A 19,592-nucleotide genomic window follows, 5' to 3' on the forward strand; every position below is an offset into this window, starting at 1 on the left:
CCAGTGATGGGCTCTCAGCTGAGTCTCTCCAAACCCTCTTTATAGCATTATCGCAGCCCCTCCCCTGGCCCCACTGACCCTGTGGGAGGGGACAGAGCAGGATGGGGAGGGCAGGCAGGCTGGCAGCTGCTGCTCTGGGCCAGAGCGAGGAGCTCTGGGACTGGGGTGTGCATGGTTTGCTGCAGAGCTTGGCACGAGCCCTGAATATGGACCTGTTTCCCGAACTGGCCTGGCCGTGCCACTGGGGGCCCTGGGGAGAGGCAGAACACTGGTGCTGATGGCCCAGACTTGGTGTCGCGGAGGCCACAGGCCTGGCCCTGTGGAACTATGTCAGGCCTTGAGGCCTGATCAAGTAATGGGGGGTCACACCTGGGGGACCAGTTAGAGCAGGGGTTGGCAACCTTTCAGAAGTGGTGTGCCGGGTCTTCATTTATTCACTCTAATTTAAGGTTTCGCGTGCCAGTCATATATTTTAACATTTTTAGAAGGTCTCTTTCTATAAGGCTATAATATATAACTAAACGATTGTTGTATGTAAAGTAAATAAGGTTTTTTAAATATTTAAGAAGCTTCATTTAAAATTAAATTAAAATGCAGAGTCCCCCGGACCAGTGGCCAGAACCCGGGCAGTGTGAGTGCCACTGAAAATCAGCTCGTGTGCCCTCTTTGGCAGGCATGCCATAGGTTGCCTACCCCTGACCTAGAGAGAGCTAAATCAAATTAACTCCACTTAAATTCTGAATAAGAGCATCCACACGGGGGTTTAATGCGGTTTAACTAATCTACTTTAAAAGTTAATTGGGATTAATTTTCCCGAGTGTCTCCATGTAGAACAACTGTAGGTTCATGTTTTCTAGCTTCTTTTTACAGCCATAAGGGTGAGGAACTTGTTTTTATTTACAAAGGAAAACTGAGGTTCCCATTTAATCCCATAATTCCAGGAGCTGGAGTGTTAAGAAAAACATCAGATATTGCAACACTCATGATAAAATTCCACAAACTGGCAACGCTGTATAGTCCTGCTGCTGTGCATTATAAACCTGCTGCGATGTGCTCCTAGCTATTGAGGGGTTATTGTGAGTAAGGGTTCATGTTTGGGACCATTATTCTCAGTTTGTGGGGCCCAGTTGGGCAGTTTGTACCTTGGGGATTTATTTCTAACTAGCCAGTTCCCCCGGCATGGGGCTGGATCGGAACCTGAGACCCCTATAATTAAAAAGCCCTGTAGCCCAGTGCCCTGAGCCCCGCAAAGCATACTGAAGTTTCGTTTCTGGCTGATGCTGGAGAATTGAAACCCTGGCTCTCTGGTCTCTGTTTTTAGGTGAGGCTGGCATCAGATTTCCTGCTGAGTGGGGGTGTCAGGGTGTTGTCGTGACTTAGGGGAACAGAACCAAAGTGGGAGATTTTTTTTTCCTGTTGAGAAACCAGTCCTTTCCTTATGCTGACTTTCAGAACAATCTGTTGTGGGGGTGGTCACAGGGCTATTACATGGGTGCTAATGGCAGGGGAGGTGTCCGTGAGACAGTCTGTCTGCTACAGTCAGCTCCACAGGACGAAGAAATTCATGAAACCTTGACAAAAGCAAGACAAATTTTCACAGTTGCATTTGTAGCTTTGGCCAGTAGATGGCAGCATTAATGCGTGTCTGGAAAAAATAGCCAAGGGTGTGGGTGTGGGTGTGGGTGTGGGTGTGGGTGGGTCGGTGGGGCGCGGGGTAATATTGTTTTTGGACAAGCTTCTGTTGGTAGGAGAGAATTTATGAGCTTGCACAGAGTTGTTCTTCAGGTCTGGGCATGGAAACACATGGAAGCAATAGGTAAGGTGGAGTTTTGCAGTGGGATTGTTGCAAAGCCCCATCTAGTGGGTAGGTAGGTGCCCTCACCTGGAAGAGGCTGAAGAGGTCAGAGATGAAACATTACCAGGGGTTTCTTGTGATCTCTGCTCCCCTATTTTAAGAATTGCGCGTTGTTTATAAACCCCACAACGGACCCTGGTACCACCATCAACGTTCCCAGATGTGAAATGCAGCTAATTGTGTGTCACTGAAGGCCCATCTCAGGGCAGCATGTGTCCTTCCAGTGGTGGGAAAGACCCCTGCACCCTACACAGGTTAGCCCTGATTGCATTTTGCCTTATTATTTATATAAAAGCATCCTCAGGTGAAGGGGCATAATCCCATGGGGGGCAGGTGGGAAAATATTGACTGTGGGGGAGGGCAGAATCACAGCCTCCCTATCACAACACAGTGAGTGTCTGGCTAGTTTTGAACCCAATGGCAGGAGTTTGGGGGCCTCTCTCCTGCCCCATGAGTGCCATGGGGCTGGCAACAAGGCGTATGCTGATGGGGGGTGTAATAAGCCTCTGTCCCAATTCTGGACCTTAGCGTCCAAAATCTGGGGGCATAGCATGAAACTCCCCCAAGCTTATTACCAGCTTGGATCTGATCTTGCTGCCACCAATCAGGATTCGGAGTACCTGATCAACTCTCCCGGGTCTCCCCAATCCTTTCCCTGGGGGGACCCCCAAGACCCAGAAGCTCTGAGTTTACCGGCAAAGGAAATCCTCCACTTCCCTTCCCCCTCCCTCTCCCACCCAGACTTTCCTCTCTGGCTAACCTGAGAGAGCTGATGCTATCTCTTACATCACAATACCAAGAAGCAATGTGTCACGGAGTCCCTGGGCGATGCTCTGGAACTGCTCCCACACTAAGCCAGTCAGGACTTTGGGGAGCCTCCTCTCCTTGGAGCAGACTTGTTTCAGGGCAAGAAGCTCACACGTCTTCACCTCCTGGGTCTCTCCTTGGAGCATTCAGCATCCTTGCCCCTCCGTGGGCTTCCCACAGCGAGCCCGCCCCAGGCGGGTCCTGGGAAGCCACAGGGTTCTACACCCCCACTTGCAGTCAGACGTGACTCTTAGCCAGCAAAACAGAGGTTTATTCGATGACAGGAACAGGGTCTAAAACAGAGCTTGTAGGTACAGCGAACCAAGACCCCTCGCCGGGTCCATTCTGGGGGGCAGTGACCAGACCCCTAGGTCTGCACTTCACATCCTTGTCCCCAGGCAGTCCAGACTCACAAGCCCTCCTCTCTGCTCAGCTCCTTTCCCGGCCAGGAGGTCACCTGATCCCTTTGTCTCCAACACCTGCAGTTGGCACTTTGCAGGAGGAGGGCTCAGGCCATCAGTTCTAGGAGACAGACTGGCCAGGCATTAGGTGCACTGGCCCTTTGCTCTGCCAGATACTTAAGAACTGCCTAGGGGACACTTGAGGCACCAACACAGTATTCAGAGCAAAATATAGGAACAGTCCCAGTTCGTCACAGCATGTCTCTTATTCCACAAAGAAGACAAACCCAAATACAAAGGAAACAGAGATGATCCTATCTCTCTTTCCCCCTCCCACCAACTCTGTGGTGCTGCTGAGCTACCCTCCGTAGATTTAAACACAAGAGAATCCCTCCCTTGCCCTTAATCTACCCAGAGAAAAACTCAAGCAAAGTCTTAAAAAGAAAAACTTATATAAAAGAAAAGAAAATTACATTAGAATATCAACTCTACATTAAGAGATCATACAGAGCTATTGCTTATAAGAAAATAGGAATAAACAGTCTGATTCAAAAGATAGCCAATTTAAACCAGTCAGCAAAGTACACACATGTAAATACAAACTACAATATCAACCTATTGCTTTTTCCTTTTGTACTCACAACTTGGTAACAGCAGGGTAGAAAGAAGCTTGGAGATAGAAAGAAAAGCTGTTCTTCATCATAGCAAAGAAAGCAAAGAGACAAGACAAAGCCAAAATACTCCAAGAGGTTCCCTCCCCTGCTTTGAACAATCCGGTTTCCTGATTGGTCCTCTGGTCAGGTGTTTGGTTCCCTTTTCAGGTAAAAGAAACATTAACCCTTAGCTATCTATTTATAACAGTGGGGTGCCCTGGTAGGGACCAGCAGGTAGTTCCCCTAGCGCGGGGTGGGGAATCCTCACACAGCATGGGGCCCAGGGGATTTCCCAGCAGGGCAGAGCATCTGAGCCAGACACCAATTCCCAGATCGGGGGAAGGTTCCTCTTCTGGAGTGAGGTGCAGGGTCATTGCGGGGGATATCAAGGTCCCCTTTGCCTGGCCTGCCAGGGTCACTGATGTTCATGAATCTGCCAAAGTCTAGCAGTGTTTGAGGTTCCCTTGCAGCCCCAGCTCCCAGAGCCCTGGGATCTGGGTGACACGGACTCACAGATCGTGCCACTCTTGGTCCCTTGCGATCTGTATGTGTGTGTGGGTGCCCCTTTCAGTGTGACAGCCCTTCTTAGGGGTCTACTCTCTCTTGGGGTCAGGCTCCTCCACCTCTGGAACCGCACCTCTCGGAGGCTTAGCACACCTGTTTCTAGTCCTCTTGGAGTCCACTCACTCTGGACCCCCCTGCCTGAAGGGGATGATGCAACCCTGTTCTCTAGACCGGAGTGACTCTCAGTCAGCATAAAACAGGAGGGTTTATTGAGCGTTGAACACAGCACAGGAAACTGTAAGGGCCTCAGGCCTGGCCTCCCTCAGCACAGCGCATCTAAGTCTCCCCTGCATCCAGGTGGGCTCTGCCTGATCCTTCTTTCCAGCCCAGAGACCCCTTGCTTCTCAGCTGGGCATCTGATATCACCAGCCCCAAGCCCCGCTTCTGTCCATTGTCTTCGATCCAGGTAAATAAGGTCGTAAACAGGGTCGCCTGGGCCTCGTCTCCTCTCTTCTGTCCTCTTGCCCCCTCTCTTTACAGCCCATTGTTCTCCCAATGGCCAGAACCGGCTATGACTCCTGAGCTGGGCCTCTGGGTCATCAGTCGCTGAGATATCCGTCCTCTAGGCTATTGGCTGGGATCCCAAATTCCCTCGCTGGTCCTCTATAAAAACAAACTCCCTCTCCCCTCACCACATTAAACCAGTAACACCCGGGGAAACTGAGTCCCACCCCCTCTGAATGCAAACCATTGGAAAACAAGGAAAAAACAAGAAAATCCCCCACTTTGTCATACTGGGCTGTCCCTGCTTTTGGTTAAACAGCCCTAGAGTTTGGGAAGAAAAGTGGAAACGGGCCCCCAGGAGGCTGTGGTGCTGGGAGAGCAGAGGGATTCCATCCTGCTTCTCACTGGCCTCAGGTCCTGGATCCTCTGCACTCGGCATCCTGCTGAGATGGGTTGGCCTTTCTGTGGCTTGCTGGGGGCACTCAGCCTCCGGGCGGCAGGACTCCTGGCTAGTGACCTGCAGAGCTGCAGTTGGAAGAGAGAGCAGACAGCAGTGACAGGAACAGGGCACAATGAGATAGTGAAAACTACCATACAGCCAACAGGACTCACCCCAGAGGGGCTGCATCTGAGCACCAGGTGAGGAGTTCCTGTGTAAACAGCCCCTGTGCCCCACCCCAGAGGTGGCTGCATCTGAGCACCAGGTGAGGGGTTCCTGTGTAAACAGCCCCTATTTCCTACCCCAGAGGCAGCCGCATCTCAGTACCAGACAAGGGGCCCCTGTATAAACAGACTCCATCACAGAGGGTTGCTGGATCAGGCCCAGAGTCCCAGCAGTTAATTGGAGCTGCTTGTCAAGTGGGAATTTTTGCCAAGTCCCACAGGCTACAGAACGATTCCCCCAGACTAGAGCCAGGTGTATGTGCTGCGCAGCTCCGCTAGGCCTGGCTACCACTGGTCATAGTCACACCCCATCCCCCTAGCAGCCCTGGGCTACCAGCCAGACTCAGGGTGCTCAGCCCAGCTCTGTCTGGTTTCAGCCTCTTGTGTTTTTAGCATGGTTCTAGGGAAGGTAACCATGGCTCTGTAGCTGCTTCCTCATTTCCTGGTGCTTGGTGTCCCCACCAAGGATATCAATACATGATGTGTGGCTGCTATGGGCGTCTACACCGCAAGGGAGCTGCTCCCAGTTCCTGCACACATTGCCAAGTGTAGGAGCATCACACACTGTGTAATAGCCAGGGAGGGGAGAGTGGCGCGGCCGGAGACTGCCCACTTCTCCAACACAACGGCTCCAGCACACAGTCATTGCATTACTCTAGTTGTTATTGCTAGGTCCTGGTCTGTGGGGAACTTGCTTCTGATGATGAGGTTGGAGGGTTGTTTGAAGGCCGGAGGAGGGGATTCAGAAAAGATTGCTTTCAAGGTGGGGTCCCTGTTAAATATGGGGTGTCATTGTTTGATTGTACCCCATATAAGAGCCTATGTGGGGTGACAGGTGACAACTAGGGATGTGTGGTTGGAGGGAGCTTCATTTCCATATTGAACCAGGTTCTCTCAAGGTATTTCGGTGACTCGTTCCATGGGGTGAGTTGGGTAACGTCAGACGTCACCGGTGTGGTGCTCTGCTCTGTTCAATGTTGATAACAGTCAGCTGTGTACGTGTGTTCCCTCTGTGTGCTGCCCTGGCTCTGCGTAGATCGCTGACGCAGCAGACCCCGAGAGAACCTCCAATGACCACAGACTCTGATAAGGTACAAAGGCACCCGACCAGGTTTATTGTCAAACGAAACGCAGTCTCTAGCTCCCCAGATCAGATGTCTACGGTTCTGCTAGTACATATGTGCTCCCTGACGATGGACGCAGCTCAGTCAGTGGCTGGAATCTCCGCTGGCCCCTTTACTGGACAGAGACACCTCCTCAGGTGTGGATTCTTATACACAGACACAAACAAATTACACATCACTCCTGACATACTGAGGTACAACCCCTCTGTGTGTTGGGGTGCTTCCTCTCTGCTGGTACGTGTTGGTTTGAACAAACAACTCTATCCATCATATTATCCTTCTGACTCTGTCTTTTAAGATGGGTCAGCCTGTTCCTCATGATCTCTGTGGAATGTGTTTGTACTGGACTATTCTGGTGCCATCCTGGCATATGTTTAGCCTATTTGTGCTTTAGATATGTGTATACGTCATATTAGCAGCCTTCTTCTTGCCAACTTTTGTGAGCAGGGCCTGCCTCTGGCTCACAGCTTAACTTGCTTTATGTTAGCAAAGTCTTGACCATTACTTTAGTTCAGACCTCATCCCAGGCCTCATACTTAGGCCTCATACCAGGACTCTGATATAAGGGTTTACGTTTCAGGGCCTCATCTCATGACATTGGGTACCATGGACACTGGATCCCTGAGGCTGGCGGAGGGAGTCGGGGTATCTGGGTGCCACCACCAGCATGGCAAACCTGAGGCTGGCAAGGGTGGTGGTGGGTGGAGTCAGCCCATTGCTGCTGCCACTTGATCCCTGATGGAGGGGCAGGCCTGGTGTCACCACCACTGGATCGCTCAGGCCAGTGTGGGCGTGGGGGGGCAGCCAGATGAAGACACCAATGGATCCATGGTTCTGGCTGGTGGGTGGCCAGATGCTGCCGCTGCCTCTACTGGATCCCTGAGGCCAGCGAGGGGGCAGGGGAGAGCTGGGTGTCGCCCCCACAGGATTTCTGAATTTGTTCAGAGGGGGCAGAGATGGGTTGTAGGTGGGTGTTGCTGCCACTACATCCCTGTATGCGTGTGTGTGTGAATCTCTGGATGAAGGATGCTCAGATTCTGCTGCCATTAGATCCCTGAGGCTGGGTGGGGGGGCATGGGGTCACCATGATGGGATCCCTGAGTATGTCAGGGAGGGTAGGAGTCATCTGGTGGTTGCCTCCACCACATGGATCCCTGAAGCCACGTGGGGGAGCCATATTTAGGTGACTCCCACTTCCAAAGGACCAGTCACTCGCCATAGGTCAATTGCACCTTAGATCTCACACCAAAGAGAACACTTGTAGCCAATCCTGTAATAAACTACCTGAAGATTGATTCACAGGAAGGGGAATCGAGCGGTGATTTACAAGGTTAAAGCAGGTGAACACCCCCCCACACAAACAAGTTCCACTCTTAAATTTCCAAAAGTAATAGAAGCTTCTGTGACAAGCAAGGTCTATGTGTCCTTCAGGGCTAACCCAGGCCGAGCACTGGGGGCCTCTTGCTTGTTCCCGGGGGAGACCTGTGGTTCAGTGGATACCGGTTTCTATCTGCAGATATCTGCATCCACAGATAGAAATTTGTGTCTGTGCAGGGCTCTACTGAGGGAGGAGGTCAGACTGAGTGACACAGGGACACAACTTTGAGTTCTGGCTACCTCAAATGTAACCGTCATTTCTCTGTGCTCACCAAGGGCTTCCTGCACTGGGGGCCAGTCGACTGATAAACCCGCCCGTGTGACAGCGCTGGCTGTGTGTCCCTGCACAGGCTGGTGGAGGGGTGTGTTGCTCCCTATGATTGTACAAGTCTCCCTCAGGGGTCTGGCTCAGTGGGACTCCCTGAACAGAGCTCACTGGGTGGTGCAGAGGGGCTGACGGCCCAGAGGTCCAGCCTCAGGAGGCGGTGAGGCCATGTGGCTTACGCTGGAGAAAGAGTAGAGTGGGTCTGGCACACTGACGGGCTCCTCCCAGGGACTGTTACAGAGCTGGGGCCATAGCCCCAATCCTGTGGATCTGTGAGAAAAGTTTATAAAGCAGAGTCAGGAGAATTCCCCAACCCTGCAGGAAGCTGCTCCAGGCATTAGTTCTCCTCATCCAAAATCTGCACCTTATTCCCAGCCTGCATCAGTCTGGCTTCAGCAGTGGGTCTGGCTCTGCCTTTGCGCCCGGAGGAGGCACAGAGCCCTCTGCTCTCTGAAATCTCCTCCGTGGGCAGGTATCCAGAGGTTGGGATCACAGCTCATCTGACCCTCCTCTGGACGGAGACACTGAATCCAATGAGCTCCTTCAGCCTCCCCCTGCCCAGGAGGTTCCCAGCCCACAAATCCTTCTTGTAGCTTTTCTCCGACCCCTCTCCACTTGTCCCAGTGAGGACACCCAAGCTGGGCCCAGGGCCCAGGAACAGTCCCTCCCCAACCATGCTGGGTACCCCTTGCTGCTCCAGCCCAGCCATGCGCTCGCCCCCTTAGCCACAGCCCTGCGCTGGGAGCCCCTGGCCAATGGGTCACCTTGACCTCAGCATGGCCCCCATGGCCGGGCTCATCACCCATGACTTGCTGTAGATGCAGGCAGGCTCCTTTGCCCACCCAGCAGGGGCTGGCGCTTTTGGAGGGGAACAGGCTCCTTGAGCCCAGCCCTTGGGCCTGTCTGGCTGTGGCAAGTGCAGCTCCAGCAGGGAGCCCCGGGCTGCTCCTTCGTCTCGGGATCCTCAGCAGGAACTGATCGGGATGGGGGCCGAGGAGACAGGGGGCTGGCAGGGGAGGGAAACTATGGCAGGGGGTGCTGGCTCCCCTCCCTCTCTGCTCCTGTCAGTGCCTCCTCCCTCTGCTTCTTCCTCCCCTCCCACCACCTCTTTTCCCAATTTGGACTGGGGCCTGCTCCCCCCAGCCTGGGCAGAGCTCTCGGTTGGGGGGGCTGTGCCCCAGGCAGCGCCTGGGCTGCTTTGGGGCTGTTCCTGACCATGCTGCTCTCTGGCCAGGCTCTGGCTGTGCCACTGGCCCCCCAGTCCCCCGGCACCATCCAGCTCCCGGAGGCTGCTTGCCAGCCAGACCAGGGTCAGGTACTTGTGCACCTCGATGGCTGGGCTGCGGCGATTGGGGTCGAGGGTCAGCAGCCGCCGGAACATCTCCTGGGCGGCGGTGCTGAAAGCCCTCCAGGGCGCCGGTGCCTCCGCTGGCACTGTGCTGTTCTGCCAGGCGCCAAACTCCTCAAACTGGGGGTCGGCGCTGACAGCCACGTCCCAGGGGAAGCAGCCGGTGCCGAGGCAGAAGAGCAGCACCCCGAAGGCCCACACGTCCAGGCTGGCGTCCAGCTCCAGCGTCTCCGAGGCCTCGAGCAGGCAGAGCTCGGGCGGTGCGTAGGGCAGAGTGCCCGACATGGCGCAGACGGGCGTGCCCTCCAGCCGCGTCAGCCCGAAGTCGCCCAGCTTCACTCGCCGGCACTCGCAGTCGAAGAGCAGCACGTTGTCCAGCTTGATGTCTCGGTGCACCAGGGCTTTGCTGTGCATGAAGTCCAGGGCCTCAGCCAGCTGGGCTGCGCAGCGCTTCACCTGGGCCTCTGGGAGACCCTCCTGTGGGGGCACGGGGGTTACACAAGGGCAGCCCTGGCCTCCCACCAACAGCCTCCCCCGGGGACTTCCCCACACAGCGCCCCACCAGGGACCTCCCCCACACAGTGCCCCAGCGCCCTCTCCAGAGACCTTCCCCGCACAGTGCACTGTGCCCCCTCTGGAGACCTCCCCACACAGCGTCCCAGCGTGCCCTCTGGAGACCTGCCCCGCATAGCTCAAAGCGCCCCCTCTGGAGACCTCCTCCACACAACGCCCCCTCTGGGGACCTCCCCACACTCTGGAGACCTCCCCCACACAACTCACAGCGCCCCCTCTGGGACCTCCCCACACAGCACCCCACCAGGGACCTTCCCCGCACAGCGCACACTGCCCCCTCTGGGACCTCCACACAGCACCCCCTCTGGGGACCTCCCCTGCACAGCACCCCAGCGCTCCACCAGGGACCTCCCCCACACAGGGCCCAGAACCCCCTCCGGGGACCTCCCCTGCACCCCAGCACCCCTTCTTAGGACCTCCCAACACAGCGCTCCTTCTGGAGACCTCCTCGTCACAGTGCCCCTCCCCCCCACAGGACTCTGTGCTCCCTCCAGCCCCACCCCCTCAGCACCCTAAAGTGCCCTGTACTGTAACCCCACAGCACACCAGTGTCCCCTCCAGCATCTCCCGTGCTGCACCCCAGGTCCCAAGGCCTCCTGCTGAGAACCCATCCTGCATCCCTTGCTCCCCCACTGTGAGACCCCAGCCTACCAGCCCCTACTCCCCAGGAACCCTGAGACCCTGTACCCCAGCAATCGTCTCCACTGAGCCCCCAGCCACATAATCCCGAGACCCCCAGCACCGATCCCCCATCCTCCACTCCCCAGGTCCCTGCTTCACAGGCCCCCACTGAGACCCAATGCCCCATGCCCCTGCTCCCCATCCCATCCCCTGCTCAATGGCCTTGCTGACATTTGATGCCCCATCCCCTGATCACCACTCCCCAGAACCCCCCTGCCACCCTGCCTCATGCCAGCATACCCCATCATGCACGATGGCACACAGGTCCCCAGCGGGCGCGAGTTCCTGGGCAAAGGCAAAATGGGTGGGGCTCTCGAAGGCAATGGGCAGAGTGCGCAGAAAACCGGCATGGGCAGACAGGCAGAGCGCAATGCAGTACTCCCGCAGGAATTCCCGCCGCTCCGTCCTCTCCTTCGGCATCAGCTTCAATGCCAGGGCCATGCCTGGGTAAAAAGGGAGGGTCAGTGTGTCCTAGCAGTGGGCAGGACGTGGTTACAAAGTGGGGTCAGTGTGTACCAGCAGGGGGTGGGACCTGGGCACAAAGCAGGGGGGTCATTGTGTTCCAGCATGGGGCAGAGCCTGGGTACAAAGTAGGGGTCAGTGTGTCTCAGCTGGGATTGGGGTCTCAATAAAAGGGGGGCGGTGAGTGTGTCCCAGCAGAGGAGGGACTGGGTGAAAAGGAGGGTGTCAGTATGCCCCAGCAGCGGGTGAGGCCTGGGTACAAAGTGGGGGGGGGTCAGTGTGCCCTAGCAGGGGATGGAGCCTGGGTACAAAGAGTGGGGGTTGGTCTGTCTCAGCAGAGGTCAGGGCCTGGGTACAAAGAGGGGGTCAGCGTGCCTCAGCAGGGGGTGTAGCCTGGGTACAAAGGGGGGGGTCGGTCTATCTCAATAGGGGGTGGTGTGTCTGAGCAGGAGACGGGGCCTGGGCACAAAGTGGGTGTCAGTCTGTCCCAGCAGCGGCAGAATGGTACCTGGATGCAAAGGTGATCAGTGTGCCCCTGCAGGGGGCAGGGACTGGGTACAAACTGGGGGTTGGTGTGTCCCAGTAGGGGCAGGGCTTGGTACAAAGTGGAGGTCAGTGTGTCTCAGCAGGGGGCAATGCTTGGGCACAAACAGAGGGGATGAAGGGGCCCCGTGGGTGGGCTCAGAGAGTCCCATTGTGTCAGTAGGTTCTGGGTGTAGAGGGCCCCGAGTGGGATCACTCCCTTCTGCGGGTGTCCGAGTGGCTGGCATAGCAGTGGCAATGGATCACCTGCTGGGTGGCGTGGGGCCGTCGGTGCCTGTGCCAGGAGCAGTGAGCAAAAGGGAGCTGGCTACTTTGAAGTAAGTGGTGTCAGAGACCAACTGGGTGAATCCCTGAGTTCCTGTCCCACTCCCTGCAGCTAGGGTGACCAGATGTCCCGATTTTATACGGACAGTCCTGATTTTTGGGTGTTTTTCTTGCAGAGACTCCTATTACCCCCCACCCCCTGTCCTGATTTTTCACATTTGCTGTCTGGTCACCCTACCTGCAGCACCGGCCCCCTAGCATCCCCTGGGGCCCTGGGCCAGCACTGACTGCTGGGGAGAGCATCCCCTACTGAGCCCTCACCCCCTGCAGCATGGTGCCTCGTAGTGCCCCACTGGAGCCAGCACTGACTGGGAGGGGACAGAGCCCTCTGCCGAGTCCCCACCCTGCTCCCTGCAGGGCTCCAGTGCAGGCTGCGGCTACTCAAGCCTGGCCCACCCAGAAGCAGCTGGCGCTGCCCTCACCTCGCTCCCGGTGCTCTGCCAGCAGCACGTTGCCATAGGTGCCGCTGCCCAGCTCCTTGATGATGGTGTACTGATCCTGCATCTCCAGCTGGGGCAGGCTGCGCGAGGTCACCTCCATCAGCCGCTCCAAGAACTCTGCGTTGTCCTCCACCTCAGGGAGCTCCATGCCACGTGCTGCCTGTGCCTGAGTGGAGAAGGCAGCGCCCGTCAAAGGAGAGCTTACCCCTCCCCCCACGGGACACCCACCGCACCTGCCTCCTATGGCCTAGAGCCAAGGGAGGGCCGTGGGGGCTCCTGGGTTAGAGTGGGTGGGGGGGAAGGGCTGGGACACCTGGGTTCTGTCACAGCTCTGGGAGGGAGTGGGGTCTGGTGGTTAAGGGAGTGTAGGAGCCAGGACTCCTGGGTTCTATTTCTGGCTCTGTCCCAGCTGAGCTGAGTGAATTCCCTTCAGCTCTCAATTTCCCTGCTCTGGGAAGTGCTCAGATATTTGCAGGCCTGAGCTGAGAGGAGTGAAATAAACCCAGAGACGGATCAGCTCCTTCTCATTGTTGAGGCCCCCGGCCCCAGGACTCCACTTCTGGCTGTTCCCCTGGGGCCTCCTGCTATTGATTAGTAATACAACTAGCTGGGAGGGGAGCCCTGGCCAGGCTGCATGGTAGGGGGCTGCCCCACTTGCTGCCACCTCTTGCTGCTGAGGTATGCGTGTCTGTGCATGGAGTGCTGCTGGCTCAGACTTATGGGTCCAGAATTCCACCCAGCTAACTCAAGCGCAGGGTGGGGGGGGCACTGAGGGGGCAGGGACTCGATAGTTCTAGTGGGGGGGCACTGAGAGGGGCAGGGCTGTGTGGTTCTAGGGGGGCACTGAGAGGGGAAGGGGCTGGATGGTTCTCAAGCAGGAGGGCATTGAGATGGGCAGGGGCTGGGTAGTTCTAGAGCAGGGGCACCGAGAGGGGCAGGGCTGGGTGGTTCAAGCGCGGGGGGGGCACTGAGAGGGGCAGAGTGGCTCTACCAGGAGGGCATTGGGAGGTGCAGGGGTTGAGTGATTTGCTCCCCAGCTCATGGGGTGTGGCAACTGTGCAGAGTGCTGCTGTTGGGGAGCAAAGGCTGGGGTGCCTGGGACCAAATCCATGACCAGGCCTGTGCCTGGCAAAGTACTCTCTGAGTGTCCCTCTGTCGGGGCCAATTCCCCCCTCCATGGCAGGCCCCTTCTCCCCTCCGCATGTGGGACCCCCTGCCCCCCCCGGACAGCCTGGGGTGTCAGTGTGGGTAGCATCAGTCCTGCTGTCTGAGAGTTAGATGAGAAAGACTGGGGTCTAGATGTTAGAGCAGGAAGGGTTGAGAGTCAGGACTCCTGACTGCTAAATTCCCTCTAAGCTGCGTGGCCACCAAGGACTGCGCAGGCGCACAGCAAGCAGAGGCGCCTCTCCCCTGGCCACTGTCTCAGCTACCACAGCGGGAAGAGGAGCTCTCCCCCAGTCCTGGGCTGCTGAGGCGAGAGGGGGTTGGGGAGAGTCCTCTCTCCCCGCTGCAGTCTGGGGCAGCCTGCACCGCAACCTTCTCATCCCCAGTCCCATCCCAGAGCCCACACCCTCAGCCCCCTGCACTCTGACCCCCTTCTCCAGCCCTGAGCCCTCTCCCACTCTCCGAACCCCTCAGCCCCACCCCCATCACATAGCACTCCATAGTGGTGTGCAAAGCAAAATTCATTCCGCACATGGACGTAAAAATTTAGGGGGAACATTGCTGGGTTCTACCCCTGGCTGTGGGAGGAGATTGGGGTCTAGTGGGTTCTAGGGGTTGGGGCTGGGAACCAGAAATCTTGGGCTCTTTCCACAGCTCTGGGAAGCAGGAGTGAGGTCTAATGGTTAGAGCAGGGGGCTGAGCCCTGCCCCTGGTAGCCAAGCCCCCAGTGCTGTTGCTGCCCCACACAGGGCTGATGAGAGGGAGTCATGCCCACAGGGGAAATGCAGCATGGGGTGGGGGCAGGAGGGAAGGCTGGTGCCTCTTTGTGCACAAGCCCTGCTGCCCGCCCAGCAAAGGTCACCTGTGAGTTTGGGGTAGGTGCTTCCTGCTGATCTGGCCCTGGCCCTGATCCCATTCAGCATGTGTCCCTGGCCCCACGGAGGAGACTGTCCCCCGTTGTGGGTCTGAGCCCAGGCCCCCCCAACCAGGGCAATCGCCTCCCTAGGTCTGGGACTGTCCCCACCCAGACAGAGGCTCCTCTGCCTGCCAGGCTGCTGGATTTTCCTGTCTGTTACTCAGTACTCAGTAGTGCTCATCGTGACTGGCCTGTGTTCCCAGGACCTCCTGCTGGAGCTGGCATCTCCGAGTGTGACTCATGTGGGCAGCCCTGGAGCCTCTCTAACACCGCAAGGGTTAGAGAGCAGGGGGTCTGGCCCCAGTCCTCTCCCCTGTCCGTCTGCCTGTCTGTCTGTCTCACCCTCTGCAAAACAAGGGCTTCCCAAAGCAGAAAAGCAAATCCTACCCAAGCGACCAGGGCTGGATGCACAAAGGACTCAGCAGTCAGAGCCTGGTGCCTTGCCTCCAGTGGATTCCACAGACCAGAGCTCCTCGGCCCTTTCCCTCTGAGGCAGTGTGGTGCCCAGCTCAGCAGGGCTTTGTCGGCCCTGTCCTGTTCTGGAGCTGGGTGCTGAGCCAGGTCAGCCCTGTCTCATGAAAACCCCCAAGGAGAGCCCCCTGACTACAGCCCCTAGCACAGTGGGCAGCACCCTTGGCTAGGAGAGGGGAGAGCTAGGTTCAAATCCTACTGCTGCCATGTAGATCTCTTGTATCCCAGTAAGTGCCCCGGCCACGTAGTCAAACTTGCTGGCCCTGTAAGTCTTTATACACTATAGACCAGCTTCAACAGTAGAAACTAAGGGCAAGTCTATGCTACAAAATTAAGTTGACCTAATTTACATCGACGTAGAAGCACTGCAGTAATTCGATGTTTTTGCATGTCCACACTATGCTCCTTGTGTCGGTGGTGTGCGTCCTCACCAGGAGCGCTTGCACTGATTTAACTGTCAGCCTGGGGCATTGCGGGATGGCTTTGGAAAGGTGGCAACAGGCGATGTCAGAAATAGAGTGTCAATGCTGACACTGTGTCAATGGAACTACATTGACCCAAACACTACGCCTCTCGTGGTGGAGGAGTTATTAAGTTAGTGTAGCAGGCCAGTGGCTCTCAACCTTTCCAGGCGACCGCACCCCTTTCAGGAGTCTGATTTATCTTGTGTACCCCCCAGTTTCACCTCACTTAAAAGCTACTTGCTTACAAAATGAGATATAAAATTACAAAAGTGTCCCAGCACACTAGTACTGAAAAATGGCAGATTTTCTCATTTTACCATATAATTATAAAATAAATGAATCGGAATATAAACACTGTACTTACATTTCAGTGTATAGAATATAGAACAATATAAATAAGCCATTGACTGAATGAAAATTTGGTTTGTACTGACTCCGCTAGTGCTTTTTATGTAGCTTGTTGTGAAACTAAATGAGTTGCTGCACCCCTGGAAGACCTCTGTGTATCCCCAGGGGTACACGTATCTCTGGCCGAGAACCGCAGTAGTGGGGCACTTACATCAGTGGGAGCTACACTAGTTAGTGCCGACGCTTACAGAGTTAGGTTGATGTAAGTTGCCTCACTTTGACCTAACAGTGCAGACCAGGCCTAAGGGCTTGTCTACACTGACAGCAGTGCAGCTGTGCCACTGTAGCTCTTAGTGAAGATGTGAAGAGCTTCTCCCATCAGCGTAGGGATTCCACCTCCTGCAGAGGCAGCAGCTATGTGGACAGGAGAAGCCTTCCCATTGACATAGCGCTGTCTCCAGGGGGGTTTTGGTCCGTATAACTGTGTGGCTCAGGGATGTAGATCTACCACTGAGCGACGTAGTTTGTAGAGCAGACCAAGGTGAAGGTTATGTCTACAGCGGCACTGCTATAGCGATGAGAGGGGTTCTCCTGTCAGTGTATTCCACGGGAGGCGGCAGCTAGATGAATGGAAGATTTCCCCCCCCCGACTTATCATTGTCTGCCCCAGGGGTCAGGCTGGTTTAAGGATGCTGCTCAGGGGGTTGGATTTTTCTCACCCCTCAGCAATGTAGTGATGCCAATGTAAGATCCCAGTACAGACCAGCCCTGAGAAAGATGCCGCTGGAACAGCCTGTAGCCCACTGATCAGCCTTAAGCAGCTCAGAGAGGAGCCTATTCAGATCTGGGGACGATGTTGATTCATCTCTCCTCATATACACTGTCTATCCCCCCCCTCCCCCCACATACTCACACACTTTCTCCACACACCTATCTATTCCGTACATCTATCTATACACAGACATCTAATCTTATCTATCTATCTATCTGCCCCCCTCCCCCCAGCACTGCAGTCAGGGCAGGACTCCAGATTTACCAGCATGCTGGCTGCTGTGAGGCTTAGTTGATGGAAAAGGCCCGTTAGCTCCATGCAGCGGGATTGGGGCCATGAAGACGCAATGACAGCGCAGAGCTCTAGAACTCACAGACCCTCATGGGGGAATGGAGCCAGCACCCCGCCAGGGCTGGGGGGAGGCGCTATGTCATGCCCTGCAGCGCTCTGTGCACCTTGCCATAGAGTGAGCCTAGCCCTGTGCCAGCCTAGCAGGGAGATGGGAGTAGCCAGCACCCATTGGGTGCTAGGGCACCCTCCTCTGCTGATGCGAGAACTGGCAGCAATGTGGCATCCAACCCTGGCTCTCTCCCTGAGCCTCCACAGAGACCTGGGGACATTGCAGCACCACTCCCCGCATGCTCTGTCCTCCAGCATGTGAGGGGAGAGCATTTCTGCTCCCTGGGCAGGAGGAGCCAGCTGATGCACCTGTATCCTGAGATGGGTACCAGCACCCGTTCCTCCAGCTTACAGAGCATGATGGCATTCGCAAGCAGCTCCCCAGGGCTGTGGGACAGGGTGTGTATGGGGATAGATAGATAGATAGATAGATAAATAGATAGAGTGAGGTATGGGGATAGATAGAGGGGGTGTGAGGATGGATAGATAGAGAGATAGATAGATAGAGGGATAGATAGATAGACAGATAGATAGATTAGATGATGGATGGATGATGGTGTTTAAAGCCTTTCTCTCACCCTAGTGTCCACACTGGGCCTGGCTGGCGTCTCTCAGGAGGAGCCGTGCAGAGATCCTGTTGCTGGCATGCACCCAGGGACCATGTCGGTGAGCTCTGTATGCAGGGACTCTGTGCTGCTGGGTCTCCGTGTCTCTTCCTGCACTGGGCCAAGCCGCGAGCCACCGGCTAGCTGTGCAGTCCCCAGGAACTGGAGCTGTGACTCAGACTTTCCCTGCTCTGACCCGCGCTCTCTGTCCCCGGGGCTGTCCTGCGCTGGGATAATCTCTCCCGCTCGCGGAGAGCATGTGTCATTGACTCAAACACAATTCATGCCGACTTCCAAACATAGGCAGGGAGGCTGGCGCTGAAAAGCCCTGACAACAATGAACCCAGCATTACTGCCCTGTGCAGGGATCCGGCCCCAGCCCACTCCCCACAGCCCTCAGCAACACTCCTCAGCTCCTCGCAGCTGCAGGGCGAGGGCAACCAGATAGAGAGTGAGAGAGCAAGAGCACTGTGCTGGGGACAGACAGACAGCATAGAGCTCTGTGCTGTAGATAGACAGATAGAGGGGGTGTATGAGGATAGATAGATAGAGGGGGGGGGGGTGTATGAGGATAGACAAAGGGAGTGTATGAGGATAGATAGATAGATAGATAGATAGATGGGTTGTATGAGGACAGATAGATAGATTGTACGAGGATAGATAGATAGATAGATAGATAGATAGATAAAGGGGGTGCATGAGGAAAGATAGACAAAGGGGGTGTATGAGGATAGATAGATAGATAGATGGGGTGTATAAGGATAGATAGAGGGGGTGTATCAGGGATAGATAGATAGATTAGATAGATATGCTCAGTGTGGCCATAGTTAGAGAGTGATGCGTCTGGGGACAGAAAAACAGGTGCATGGGCAGGCTGGCTCTGCTGGGCCTATGCTGAATCCCATGTCAGGGAGTCCATGGAAGTGAAGTTGCTGAGAGAAGGAGCGAAGTGAATGAAATCATGGAGCATAGACAGCATGACCCCTTTGGGGGGAGCTGAACACCTGCTCCCACTTGGGGCTGCCCCGGCCGGGGGCACTTCTGTTCTGGCCTGGAACAGACCACCCCCCAGAGCTGGCTAGATGTACTTCAGTTATCAATTAACCCCCCCAAGAAAGCCAGCCTGGGGGGCGCTGGGAGTGCCAGAGCACCCAGGAACTGTGACAGGCAGGGGAGAGCTGCACGGCACAGGGGCTCAGCCGCATGGCCCTGCACCAGCTGTCCGCAGCATGCCGGGCAGAGCCATGGCAGGCAGACAGCTGGAGCTCATCCATCTGCGTGGGTGGGCAGGGAGGTGTTTGTGGTATGTGTGTGGGTGCTGGCTTGTGCCCTGCGTGGGCATTTGTTTGTGGTAGCTCTGCGGGGTGGCATTTGTGTGTTTGAGACTGTGTGTGGGGGACTGTATGTGTGTGAGGGTGTATATGAATGTGTAGGATGGGAGTGTATGTATATATATGTATGTGGGGTATATTTATGTGTATATGTAGGGGGTGTATATGAGAGGGGACTGGTGTGTGTATATGTGTAGGGATATGTAGGGGGCTTCTGTGTATATGTGGAGGGTGGTGTATAAGGGGAGGAGTGTATATGTGGGGCTGTAAGTGTGTGTGGGCTGTGTGTATATGTGTGTGTGGGATGTATATGTGTGGGTGGGTGTATTCATTTGTGTGTATATGGGGTATATATATATATGTTTGTGGGGATGTATATAGAGCAGCTTGTGTGCATATGTTGGACTCAGGCTATATGTGGGTTGTATTGGAGTGGGGGTGTATATGTGTGGGGCAGGTGCATATGTGGGGTGTGTATATGTGTGGAGTTTATAAGTGTTTGTGGGACTGTGTATACATGTATAAGTGTGGGGTGTGT

At 55.6% G+C, this 19,592-nt stretch overlaps 1 protein-coding gene across 1 annotated transcript; it reads right to left on the reverse strand.

Annotated features, from left to right (window-relative positions):
- Positions 1-7,509: 7,509 nt before the first annotated feature.
- On the reverse strand, positions 7,510-17,932 carry LOC116835242 (putative serine/threonine-protein kinase SBK3). The gene is made up of 4 exons (XM_032797940.2): positions 17,697-17,932; positions 12,567-12,750; positions 11,056-11,258; positions 7,510-10,038 (listed from the first exon to the last, which is right to left on the reverse strand). Exons 2-4 carry the CDS (start codon positions 12,730-12,732, stop codon positions 9,178-9,180), a joined length of 1,230 nt encoding a protein of 409 aa, XP_032653831.2. The 5' UTR covers positions 12,733-12,750; positions 17,697-17,932; the 3' UTR covers positions 7,510-9,177.
- Positions 17,933-19,592: the final 1,660 nt, after the last annotated feature.

The sequence above is a fragment of the Chelonoidis abingdonii genome, chromosome 11 (assembly GCF_003597395.2).
Source record: "Chelonoidis abingdonii isolate Lonesome George chromosome 11, CheloAbing_2.0, whole genome shotgun sequence".
NCBI lineage: Eukaryota > Metazoa > Chordata > Testudines > Testudinidae > Chelonoidis > Chelonoidis abingdonii.